Consider the following 13834-nt stretch of genomic DNA (forward strand, 5'->3'; position numbering starts at 1 on the left):
TTGTTTGCAAAACACTTTGAATTTTGCTCATTATACATTTATTAACATTTTTTAAAATATTTTATTTCTAGATTTACAAACATTTTGACGCATTTTTTGTTTTGTCATATTGGCAGTGCAAGTAAAAATCTGGAACACTGCTTCGATCGGGCCAGTAGAAAAAAATCCTTAGCGTTAACCCTGACATGTATTTAAAAGCAGAGTTCATGTTACGTCTGCAAAGCTTGTGACAACAAAAAGCAGACGTTAATTCTTTAATTTATAGCGGGTTGTTTATTAAGTATATGTACTGGATATGACATGGGCCTGCTGGTTAGAACATTCCTGCAGCGGTTTACATGTGTCAAATTGTAAAAGTAGACTGTTCAAAAACAAACAAACAAACAAACAAACAAACAAACAAACAAATAAATAAATAAATAAATAAATAAATAAATAAATAAATAAATAAACAAAATAAATAAATAAATAAATAAATAAACAAAATAAATAAATAAATAAATAAACAAATTAATTAATTAATTAACAATATTCTACTTACTAATCGTAATTAAAATAATAATAATAATAATATTAATAATAATAATCAATATCATCATTCATTCATTCAATCATTTTCTTGTCGGCTTAGTCCAGGGGTGTCAAACTCAATTCCTGGAGGGCCGAAGCCCTGCACAGTTTAGTTCCAACCCTGCTCCAACACACTTACCTGTAGGTTTCAAACAAGCCTGAAGGACTCAATTAGTTTGATCAGGTGTGTTTAATTAGGGTTGGAACTAAACTGTGTTTGACACCTGTGGCTTAGTCCCTTTATTAATCCGGGGTCGCCACAGCGGAATGAACCACCAACTTATCCAGCAAGTTTTTACGCACCGGATGCCCTTCCAGCCGCAACCCATCTCTGGGAAACATCCGCAAACACACATTCACACATACACTCATACACTATGGACAATTTAGCCTACTCAATTCACCTGTACTGCATGTGTTTGGACTGTGGGGGAAACCGGAGCACCCGGAGGAAATCCACGCGAAGGCAGGTAGAACATGCAAACTCCACACAGAAACGCCAACTGAGCCGAGGCTCGAACCCAGCGACCTTCTTGCTGTGAGGCGACAGCACTACGTAATTAGTGTGCACTACCTACCTAAATGTGAAGAGGGGCCTCACAATATTTTCCAATGGGGAAAAGGGCGTCACAGGCAAAAAAGAGTTTGGGAACCATCTTATCATGACTGAATGTGTAGGCGAACTCAGAAGGTTAGTTTTGACTTCATGTGTACTTTAATCTCCTTCTGCTCCTCTTGCAGGGCATCAGCAGTCTGTTCAGCTCTCTGAAGGTGGTCCGGTTGCTGCGTCTCGGCCGTGTGGCCCGTAAACTGGACCACTACATTGAATACGGCGCAGCAGTGCTGGTTTTACTGGTGTGTGTGTTTGGTCTGGCCGCTCACTGGCTGGCCTGCATCTGGTACAGCATCGGAGACTATGAGGTTATCGATCAAGACGCCAACATGGTGCGCACTGACAGCTGGCTGTATCTGCTGGGCGAAGCTGTGGGTCAGCCCTATCACTTCAACGCCAGCGGCTCAGGGAAGTGGGAAGGGGGTCCCAGCAAGGATTCGGTCTACATCACGTCTCTGTATTTCACCATGACCAGCCTGACCAGCATTGGATTTGGGAACATCGCTCCCACCACCGACGGGGAGAAGATCTTCGCCGTGGCCATGATGATGATCGGATGTGAGTACAACTATATTTAACGTAGATTCAAAACTCACCCAAATATCATTAGAATATTAATTCGAGATCATGTGAAGATTTACTATGGGAAATATAAGTATTGTACACGTCACCATTTATCTTAGAAAACATATTTTGTTGACTTGAAATTGTCACCGCATGTTGGTAACAACTAAAGAAATCCATATCTGCAAATACAGTTAAAGTCAGAATTATTAGCCCCCCTGAATTATAAGCGCCCCTGTTTATTTATTTCACCAATTCCTGTTTAATGGAGGGAAGATTGTTTCAGCACATTTCTAAGCATAATAGTTTTTTCAATTCAATTCAATTCAGCTTTATTTGTATAGTGCTTTTACAATGTAGATTGTGTCAAAGCAGCTTCACATAAATGGTCATAGTAACTGTAACAGTGTGGTTCAGTTTTTAGTGTTTAAGTTCAGTTCAGTTTAGCTCAGTTCAGTGTGATTTAATCATTACTGAGAGTTCAAACACTGAAGAGCAAATTCATTGATGCGTAGCTCTACCAATCCTGAACCATGCGAGGCAGTGGCAACAGCGGAGAGGGAAAAAAAACTTCACCTGATGGGAGTGAAGAAAAAAAACCTTGAGAGAACCAGACTCAGTTGGGCACGACCATTTTAATTTCTCCGCTGGCCAAAAGTCTTGTGCAGAGCTTCACTCGCCGTGGTGGAGGCTGGAAAATGGCCTCAGTGAAGACTCGTTTGTCCCTGGAGCGTCGCTGGAATCAGACTCATGTTCTCCACTTCCCATGACCATCAGTGCAGCAGCAGCTCAGGATATGGCCTGGTCCCGGATATGGAATCCTTGGGATCCTCTCATCACTGGTCTTGGATCCAATCAGTGACTCCGCATAATCTGAGGACCTCAGGATGAGTATCCCCAGGTGGAAATGGAGAATAAAGAGAATAATTAGCGTAGCTGCTGTTCATTGTGTATATAAACAAGATGCAGAAGCCTGTGTGGAACCCGCTAGGTGATGCACTGAGTGTGTGCTTTACTAAACAGATCGGTCTTTAATCTAGTTTTGAACTGGGAGAGTGTGTCTGAGCCTCGGACGTTATCAGGAAAGCTATTCCAGAGTTTAGGAGCCATAAATGAGAAGACTTGACCTCCTTTAGTGGACTTTGCTATTCTAGGTACTACCAGAAGCCCTGAGTTTTGAGATCTTAAAGAGCGGGTTGGATTGTAGCGAGACAGAAGGTTGGTTAGATAAACAGGAGCTCGATTATTTAGAGCTTTATAGGTGAGAAGTAATATTTTAAATTCAATACAAAACTGAACAGGCAGCCAGTGTAAGGAGGATATCATTGTGCTGATATGATCATATTTTCTAGACCTGGTCAGAACTCTGGCTGCTGCATTTTGTACTAATTGAAGTTAAAAACTTATAAGTTAATAAGTTTAAAAACTGATTTTTAAGAATATATTTATTTTATCTTTGCCATGATGACAGTAAATAACATTTTACTTGATATTTTTCAAGACACTTCTATAGACCAATTACCAACCTACGTCACACATGACGTCACACGGGTCCCCGGTTGCCAAAAAAGGCAAGTGGTGCTCGCTGCAGAGCCATTTGGGCGAGCTGAGCTCCAGCGAGGGGGAGCTTGAGCTTGAGCTCCACCTTTTTTGCACTTCTTTTACGAGTGATGTCACTGGGGGTAGGGTTAGGGGTGGGGTTGGTGTACGCATTAAAACAGCTTACAGGAGGCAGAGCGAGAGCTCATGCTCCCCCTCGCTGGAGCTCAGCTCTGCTCAAATGGCTCTGCAGCGAGCACCCTCTCAAAAAAGGACAGGCTGCAATGGGAAAAATGTTGTTTTGTGCGGTAGGATGCCGAATTCGAGTCCAAAAATAGAAAACTTAACTTCTACCATCCACCACACACTGCTTTAATACCGACTGCAGACGTCTTTGGCTAAATGGGAGCTGAATGAAGTGAGGAGCTAATTAGAAATGCTGGACTCTGCAGTTGTCATGTTATATCAGGTCAGTTCACGCTGTGCTGAATCAGACACATCACTCGCTTTTGATTGCAGAAATGATTTCAGCGAAAACAGTTACACATGGTGAATTAAACTGCGGACACTGAATGCTTAGAATGAAACGTGAAAGTTATGTTTATTAAGGTAAAGTTGGTTTTATATTCACACATTCATTCAGTGACAACTTGTGACAAACTCCCTATATTGTTTACCACGGCACTTTGAATATTCGGTCTGAAATAACCTGCAAGTGTGACTTGAAACTTGTGTTGGTGATTAATTACCCAGGCCTTGAATAACATTAACTCCGTCTTCTTTCCTTGTCTTTGGCTAGGCAGAATCTCGGTGTTTAGCTCTACATGAATCTGGTTGAATCTGGTCATCACTGAGCGTTATTTCTTGCACATGACCACACAGAATATCATTGTTGGCATCCAAAAACTTGTAGACCTTTAACTTGTCTCTTGTAAAATCACTTGGAGCTTCATTGAGATTGTATATTTCGGGCTGGATGCTTGGACAATTCGTCTTTTCCAATATCCATTGGGTGGATGCTATCGCAAATGGACCTGTCAGACGAACGCCGCTCACTTTAACGTTCATTTTGCTGAATCACTGTGCTTGTCACTAGGCGACGAGCTGTTATAATATGCTGAAAGCATTATGTAAATAATATATATAATGTGTAAGTAATATATCTTATTTATAAGACAACAACAAAGTCTGCACCGCATCTGATGTCATCCCCTCGCTGTAAATGCTGGCGCTCCCGGTTTTTTTCTGCCACCTCCCTGCGCACGCATCCTGAATGTTCACAAACATGGTAATTGGTCTATACAGCTTAAAGTGACATTTAAAGGCTTTACTAGGGTAATTAAGGTAACTAGGCAGGTTAGGGTAATTAGGCAAGTCATTGTATAACGATGGTTTGTTCTGTAGATTATTGAAAAAAAAAATAGCATAAAGGGGCGAATAATATTGTCCCAAAAATGCTTTTTAAAAAATTAAAAACTGCTTTCATTCTAGCTGAAATAAAACAAATAAAACTTTCTCCAGAAGAAAAAATATTATCAGACACACTGTGAACATTTCCTCGCTCTGTTAAAAATAATTTGGGAAATATTTAAAAAAATCAAATCAAAAGGGGGCGAATAATTCTGACTTCATCTGTATATATATATATATATATATATATATATATATATATATATATTTCATCACTGCTATATAGAGCCCTGTGGTGATCTAGATTACAGTCTGTCCCGCAGAGCACTATGATGAATTACATCCGTGCACGGGTTCGGGAAGGCCCTACTTTTCTGTACTGGCAAATTTAAAGATGCTTCCCTTGATTTAAAGTACACATAAGGTCAAAACTGACCATGTTGATTTTGTTAGCTCACATCGCTAGTTTGGCGGTGAACAATTCATCTGTGCATGTCATTAAGAACAAACAAACAGTTTGCCCTTGTAATTTCAATAATTTAAGGAAATGCACTTCCTGTTTGTTTTCAGTTAAATTGGGTGGGGCTGGTCCCTGCAGGGTTGTCTCGTTCAGGGTGTTAGCGCTGCTGTGGGGTGGCAGTAATGTGGAGTGTCAGAAAAGTGTGGAGAGACTGACAGAAAGACAGAAGATCACAGCCAGATCCTGCTGATGTGCAGGAAACAGCAGCGCACTGTCAGTCAGCGGGACAGCAATCACACACACACACACACACACAGCAGAAAAAGACATTACACTTCACGTAGAGCACTTTAGCATTACAGTCATGAGAATCTGAAGAGGACAGGGGAATAACTATCAGTCCTTATTAGCCCTCCTGAATTATAATCCCCCTTGTAAATCCTCCCAATTGATCTTTGTCATGATGACAGTAGGGCGACGCAGTGGCGCAGTAGGTAGTGCTTTTGCCTCACAGCAAGAAGATCGCAGGTTCGATCCTCGGCTCAGTTGCCGTTTCTGTGTGGAGTTTGCATGTTTGCATGAATACATCTTGTGTGTATTCAGCACTGGTAAGTGTTTGGACCTGCATAGGCACATAACTATCGCGCTCTGCTGGACTTTAAAGCAGCTTTTAGTTGGTCAGTGGCGCTGTTCGTCTATTTCAGTTGCTTAAAATCGATACGCACCAACAATGCACCTTAACACACCTCTCTTATAGACCACGAGTCCACAAAGTGCCGCAAATGGATTTGTTATTTAACCAGTTAAACTCTGCAGACCCAGTACCGGGTCCTTGACGTCATTGACATTCGCTTTAAGATTAAAAGGGCTCGCATTGCACCAGACCCCCTTAAATGGTCTCCGTTTGAAAGTGTAGAATCTATATTTTATGCACATATCTGCATCACTTTGGTTTTTATCTTACTGTACAAAAGTTATTTACACTTAAATAACACAGTATTTTGAATACCCGAGCTGGGTATAGAGCATTGGGTCATTTTCATATGGTTCTTATATGACACATGAACAAGTTATAGCTCAAATGAAAGCTCTTGCCGGTGCTCATACGGTTCTAGCGTTCTTTTTACTGAGTTATATTCACATATCAAACAGTTGCCGAATGAATCTCGGTGTTTCCATGGCGCAGAAGTGAAAACAATACATTTATGATCAATAAGCAGCCCCAGATAACACAGACAGCTCATCTCTTACCTTATGCTGTGCGCTCCAGGGCCATTCTCCTCTGTTTTTGAGCTGATGTGCATAAGTAATCCTTTTATATGTCTGACGTGCTCCAAACACAGTGAATTATGTTTGATCAAGCAAAAGAATAGTGAAATATGAACACAATGATCGCTCCCTGTGGCTTGTACAGCACCTCTCATCAGCTGGAACACAATAACTTCTGCATAGATTATGGTGGAGACATTTCTCTTTTGTCCTATGATTACAGACATGTGCAGGAACCAGCAACATTAATTACAGCACACTAGAGCACACACAACCTAAAAGGTACACTTTCAAATTTGAGTTTATTAACAAAAAATACAAAAAGTGCCTCTTTTTTAGGTGTTTATTATAACACAGACAACATATACAGATATTTTAAACACTTTCAATGTGTTTTATGAAAACTCAAAGGGTTTTCTTTAAAATGATAGCAAATTTTTGCATTTACACCTCTGCATGTGGATTTGGGAAGCTTTTAAATTTGGGTAAGGCAAAATCCAGGCGGAAATCCCCAAATAACAGCAGAGTTTAACTGGTTTTAAACAACGTGGTGCATAACATAAACATTACAGTTGCGCTGGTCTGAAAATAGCAACAAATCGCATCAAACACATGTATGATAGGGCCTTTTGATTCAACTAAGCAGTACTTTTTTTTTTACAGTCTAGTTTTTCTACAGTCTCTACAAGCATACATTCACACAACATAAGCTACTTATTTTCCTAGTTTCTTCTCACCCTGGAGGCTCATTAGCAGCTTGTTAGCCTTCAGTGCAGACACAGAAAGCAATAAAGTGATGATTACTTCATTAGCGGTGGTCCACTGAGAGTGGGTGGGATGTTATTAAAGTGTTTGATTTGCTTAAACACTTTGAGAGCAAGTAAAAGATGTGACTTTTAGTAGCAAAATAGTCCACTCTGAAAACAATCCTGTCTATTATGAACATGTTTGATTGTTAACCCTTTATAGGACATTCAGTGAAATGCTCAACCCAGAACAGGAGAGATACTAAGGGTTATTATACGACATTATGACTTACACTGTAATGTAATCAGTTTCAATGAAGTAACCATATACAGTGGGGGAAATGAGTATTGAACACATCACCATTCTTGTGAGAAAACTACTTCTAAATGTTTTATTGACTTGAAATTTTTACCGGATGTTGGTAAGAACCAAATAAATCCACATATGCAAAGAAAGCAAATCTAATGAGTTTACAAATAAAGTTCTGTGTAATAAAATAAAATGACAAAGGGAAAATTATTGAACACATCAAGAGAGGAAGGTGTGGAAAGACATGGAAAGCCCAGACAGCAGCTGAAATCTCTCAGTAGTTCTTCAGCAACGCTCTGCCCTTCCTCAGTGTAAATGAACATCAGCTGCTTCAGTCCAACATCTACATCAGCAGGAGGATGAAGATGAACCCATTTCAGCAAGACAATGAGCCAAAACACAGCAGAGGAGACTCTCAGATGCTTTCATAGAAAGAAAATCAAGCTGTAGAATGGCCAAGCCAATCACCTGATCTGAATCCAATAGGAAATGCAAGATAAAGCCTGTATTTGATATATGAACTCCTTGTTCAGATTTGTTTTGTTTTATTTTATTTTTACGTTTGTATTATTTGGGTTTTTACCAAAGATCTGGTTCAATTCCATGTCAACAGCTCCTTTAGGTTGGTCGCCTCTTTAAGGGTTTTAAGAGACAGCTGTGGAGCAAGTCTAGTGTCTGCAATGTCACAAAAAATACCAAACGACCACCAAAATGTCACTCGTCACACGCTGTAGCTGCGATTGCTTATGACAAACACTGAATCACACACGGCCTGTGGCTGTTTTACAGCACAGTACCAATGATGTAACAAAATGCAAAGCGAAGATTGTCTGATGTGTTTGCGTCATTAATAACGGAGCGCTGAACTGCCTGTCAGCATCATCCTTAGGTCTCTGTGGAGGCTGTTAAAGCATTACAGCTCTGTGATGACACTAAGCATCTCCTTAAAGAGGCTTGCACGAGTTTATTTTGACTTGGCATACGCTTACCAGAGGTCGCTGGGTCGCTGGTTCGATCCTCGGCTCAGTTGGCGTTTCTTTGTGGAGTTTGCATGTTCTCCCTGCCTTCGCGTGGGTTTCCTCCGGGTGCTCTGGTTTCCCCCACAGTCCAAAGACATGCGGTACAGGTGAATTGGGTAGGCTAAATTGTCCATAGTGTATGAGTGTGTGTGTGAATAAGTGTTTGTGGATGTTTCCCAGAGATGGGTTGCGGCTGAAAGGGCATCCGCTGCGTAAAAATGTGTTGGATAAGTTGGTGGTTCATTCCGCTGTGTTTCACATTGCTTATTCATTAGCATGCATGCACTCCAGAACACACACTGTCTTGGTTAACCCATATTTGGATCAAATATGGACAAACCCACCGGGATATTTCACTTAAACTGATCCATATCGTGTTTGACATTCTGCACATGCAGAGCCAGGATTGATTTATATCACCTCTAGAGCGCAGGAGGTTTCTGAAGGCGACAGAGGGTGACGGCCGCTGCAAAAGCGCTGACTGGGGAGGCAATTGCCTGAAATGTAACTGATCCAATAAAGCAGGGCTGTAATTTAGTCGTATTGCTGATGGAGCGAGACGGGAGGCGTTTGGCTGCGGTGACAATATTCAAGAGCAGCATGTCATGGTCATTAAGATTGTACCAGTTGTGGGAAAAACACCCTTAAAAAGCAGTATTCATTGTGCAGAAAGAGAATTGGTCTGCACACAACTGGAATACTGCATAAAACGCCTCTGAATAAAACAGCATTTCCAGTCAATGAGAAACTGAAGCCCAGTGCATGCTACAGGATCTTCAACATCGGCAGATCGCTGTGCTGTTCACACTACATGCCTTGATTTTGTGTCCTTTATACATGAAATAGGGTCATATTTTGGTTGTAAGGGTCTCCAACAACAGTCCAATATGCATGCAAGGTCAAAAAACACTGTCATGGTCTTATTGACCTTATTCTAAAATGCGGAAGTGCGCCTGTTTTCGCGATTGTTTTAGAACTTTCGTTTCAGTCGCCTACGGGAGAAATAACAAACGGCAAAAAACAGTCAAACTACTTGCTCTACAAACAAATGTTTGCATGACTATATAGACCAAGTAGAATAATATAACAAGGAAATATCAGTTTGCAACATCAAACAGCGAAACGAGCAGTTTTTAACGTCTAAAAATGAATGGAAGTGAATGACACCGGAAGTCTCGTGCCAAAAAGATTCAAATGGCAGCGCCCGCCTGTCTGCAGAGAATAAGGTGAATAATCTGCATTTATCTTTACATAATTATCCCAGTGACTCCCATATGAATCGTTCAGCGATTGTTCATTTGTTCCCAAACCCCTTCTTAGCGCGAAGCTAATCTGCACTGATTAGACCGATGACAGCCTGCTGCGATTGGTCAACACTGACCGCCTTCAGCGCGAGACAGAGTGAAATGCCCAGCATCTAATCAACAATGTAGAAGTAGTCACAGAGCATACACGCTCAGGGCCGGCGCGTCCATAGAGGCGAACTAGGCGGTCGCCTAGGGCAGCAGAATAGAGAGGGCGGCGTCTGCAACATCTCTCAAGGTTTTTTAATTCTTTTAAACATATTAATATATAACTTCTTTTAAGAACATTTTAATATAGGCACTATCTTTATAAATAAACTGCATAGTTGCAATCTAAACAACTACATTCTCCACTAAATTAGCCTCAAAAGTACCTGATGTTGTCTAACTGCCGGAATATTTGTCAAACTGCACAAGCAGAATAGAGAGGGCGGCGTCTGCGACACCTCTCGAGGTTTTTTAATTCTTCACTTTCGCCAAGTTTTTTCCTCTGCGCTGTCGCCACCGGCTTGCATGGTTCGGGATCTGTAGAGCTGCGCATCGATGGATTTGCTCTTCAGTGTTTGGACTCTAGTGATTATTAAACCACACTGAACTGAGCTAAACTGAACTGAACTGAAACTCTGAAAACTGAACTACACTGTTTACATTCACTATGATCTGCTTTGTGAAGCTTTGACACAATCTACATTATAGAAATAAAGGTCAATTGAATTGAATTGAATTGAAAAGGCGGCCTTTACAGCGCGTGACCATAGGTGACAAATTGCAGTATTGCACGTAAAGAAACAATCCTTCTCAGTAGCCATCCCTGCTGAAAAATCCAGCTTAAACCAGCCTAGGCTGGTTGGCTGGTTTTAGCTGGTCGACCAGGCCGGTTTTAGAGGGGTTTTGGCCACTTCCAGGCTGGTTTCCAGTCATTTCCAGCCTGGTCTTAGCTGGTCAGGCTGGGAGATGACCAGCTAAAACCAGCTTGACCAGCCTAGCCAAGCTGGGAGTCCAGCTTAAACCAGCTATATCCAGCTTAAACCAGGCTGGTCAAGCTGGTTTTAGCTGGATTTGGCTGGTAATTTTCCAGCCTGACCAGCTAAGACCAGGCTGGAAATGGCTGGAAACCAGCCTGGAAGTGGCCAAAACCCCTCTAAAATCAGGCTGGTCAACCAGCTAAAACCAGCCAAGCTGGTTTAAGCTGGATTTTTCAGCAGGGATATCTGTAGAATGCAGCTTTAATTGGGTTAATGGGAATCAAGTGGAGCGGTAATCAATGCAGTGGCTTGTGGGAACTGAAGTCCACATGCTGTGGTAGACTAGAGAATGGGAAGAGTGCCCACCAGCAGGGCCGGAGCAAGCTGAACTGCCGCTCTAGGCAAAGGACGATCATGCCGCCCTCAACCAGAAAGTTAAAACGGAAATGACCGGTTATCAAATTGAAGAGCTGGGGGGGGATGGTTGACATAACTGAGGACACGGGGGTGGGGTGGGGGGGTTGTCGCTGACATAACTGAGGACACGGGGGCTGAGGTAGGTGTCGCGGACATAACTGAGGACGCGGGTGTTGAGGGGGGTGTCGCGGACATAACTGAGGACACGGGTGATGAGGGAGGTGGCGCGGACGCCGCCCTCTCTATTCTGCTGCCCATGGCACAGATATAACTAAGGCGGCGGGGGCTGAGGGAGGTGTCGCGGACAAAACTGAGGACGCGGGGGGTAAGGGAGGTGTCGCGGACGCCCCCTTCTCTATTCTGCTGCCCTTGGCGCAGATATAACTGAAGCGGCGGGGGATGAGGGAGGTGGCGTGGACGCCCCCTTCTCTATTCTGCTGCCCTTAGCGCAGATATAACTGAGGACGCGGGGAGTGAGGGAGGTGTTGCTGACATAACTGAAGACGCGGGTGTTTGAGGGAGGTGTCGCGGACATAACTGAGGACGCGGGTGTTTGAGGGAGGTGTCGCGGACATAACTGAGGACGCGGGTGTTTGAGGGAGGTGTCGCGGACGCCGCCCTCTCTATTCTGCCGCCCTTGGCGCAGATATAACTGAAGCGGCGGGGGTGAGGGAGGTGTCGCGGACGCCGCCCTCTCTATTCTGCCGCCCGAGGTGGTCGCCTAGGTCGTCTCTATGGACGCTCCGGCCCTGCCCACCAGTGTAGCTCTCGGCTACTAAAGCTAGTAATTGACCACAAATGTATGCAGGATTAGATGTTAATATGGGATAATAAAGGAATCAATGCACTTTAATAGCACTAGATGTGCACTATTAAAGAGTATAGGGGGCGATTTCGGATGCAGCCCAAGTCTGTGGCTGATGGAATACAAATTTAATAGGGTTAAAGGTAATCAGATGAAGCAGTAATCAACGTGTAAAGGTGGATGAAAATGGACAATCTTAAATCGGTTTAGCTTCTGTTTACACCCGTACTTATCATTATCCACTTGTGAACATCTTAATGCTACGTGTACTGCAAATATATTTATAAAGTCTATTAGAGAACATTAAAATAAACAGTCACCAAATCACATTGCTTAATTTGTCCTTGTTTTCAATACTGTAACCCAGTGTGTGTGTTTTTCTTTCAGCTCTCCTTTATGCCACCATCTTTGGTAACGTAACCAACATCTTCCAGCAAATGTACGCCAACACCAACCGCTACCACGAGATGTTAAACAGCGTGAGAGATTTCCTGAAGCTCTACCAGGTTCCCAAAGGCCTCAGCGAGCGGGTCATGGATTATATCGTCTCCACGTGGTCCATGTCCAGAGGAATCGACACTGATAAGGTATCGTTGTAAGAGATCTTCATCTTCATTTCTTAAGGCCATTTGTTCTGTCTTTTGCCATAACATCCGTAGCGCTTGTGAATGATGTCCCTCTAATGTTTAAGATCACAGTCTGCCTGTGTTACGTAAGGCTTTCAACCGCTTCTCAGAATCTCATGAATTATTCTTGATAGGCTCGGACAGTCGCCGAGTTGTAGTTTAAGCTAGATGCTCACACTTGAAGTCCGGATTATTCACCCTCCTGTGAACTTTTATTTTCTTCTTCGGATATTTCAATATTTCAGTATCTCCTCTAATAGTTGTTCTTCTGGAGATAGTCTTTTTGTTTTATTTTGGCTAGAATGAAAGCAATTTTTAATAGTTTTAAGACATTTTAAGGTCAATAATAGTAGCCCCCTTAAGCAATATTTGTGTGTCTACCAAACAAATCACTGTTATACAATGACTAGAGGCTCGTTTCCACTGACTGGTACAGTACGGTACGGTACGGGTCACCTTTATCAGGCTTGCGTTTCCACGATCAAGGCTACCCTTTTGGATGGGCATGGTGTACGACAGAGAGTTTCAGTCTACGTCATTCTCGCTCGAATAAATGTCTACAGTAAAGCTGTAGAGGTCGTTCACCTTAATAACCCTGCTGAAAAATCCAGCTTAAACCAGCCTAGGATGGTTGGCTGGTTTAAGCTAGTCTACCAGCCTGGTTTTAGAAAGGTTTTGGCCATTTCCAGGCTGGTTTCCAGCCACTTCCAGCCTGGTTTTAGCTGGTCAGGCTGGAAAATGACCAGCTAAAACCAACTTGACCAGCCTGGTTTAAGCTGGACATAGCTGGTTTTGGCTGGGCTCCCAGCCTGTTTAGGCTGGTCAAGCTGGTTTTAGCTGGTCATTTAGTGACCAGCTAGGACCAGGCTGGAAATAGCCAAAACCCCTCTAAAACCAGGCTGGCTGACCAGCTAAAACCAGCCAACCATTCTAGGCTGGATTTTTCAGCAGGGAATGATTTGATCAGCTGTAGTTACCCTGTTTTAATCTTCTAAGGCAGGGGTCACCAAACGTGTTCCTGGAGGTCCGATGTCCTGCAGATTTGATCTCCAACCCTAATCAAACACACCTGAACAAGCTAATCAAGATCTTACTAGGTATTCCTGAAACATCCAGGCAGGTGTGTTGAGGCAAGTTGGAGCTAAACCCTGCAGAGACGCCGGCCCTCCAGGACCGAGATTGGTGACCCCTGCTCTAAGGGCTTATTATGTGGTTCT

General features: G+C 42.8%; 1 protein-coding gene across 2 annotated transcripts in view; it reads left to right on the top strand.

The window, feature by feature from the left end:
- The window catches only part of kcnh1b (potassium voltage-gated channel, subfamily H (eag-related), member 1b), a 52636-nt gene that overhangs the window by 18344 nt on the left and 20458 nt on the right, over positions 1 to 13834 (top strand). For both annotated transcript variants that reach the window (XM_087302246.1, NM_001278814.1), the window contains 2 exon segments: positions 1312 to 1741; positions 12379 to 12578. In XM_087302246.1, coding sequence (XP_087158372.1) covers positions 1312 to 1741; positions 12379 to 12578 — 630 coding nt within the window.

Source organism: Danio rerio, chromosome 22 (genome assembly GCF_052040795.2).
Source record: "Danio rerio strain M-AB ecotype USA chromosome 22, GRCz13ab, whole genome shotgun sequence".
NCBI lineage: Eukaryota > Metazoa > Chordata > Actinopteri > Cypriniformes > Danionidae > Danio > Danio rerio.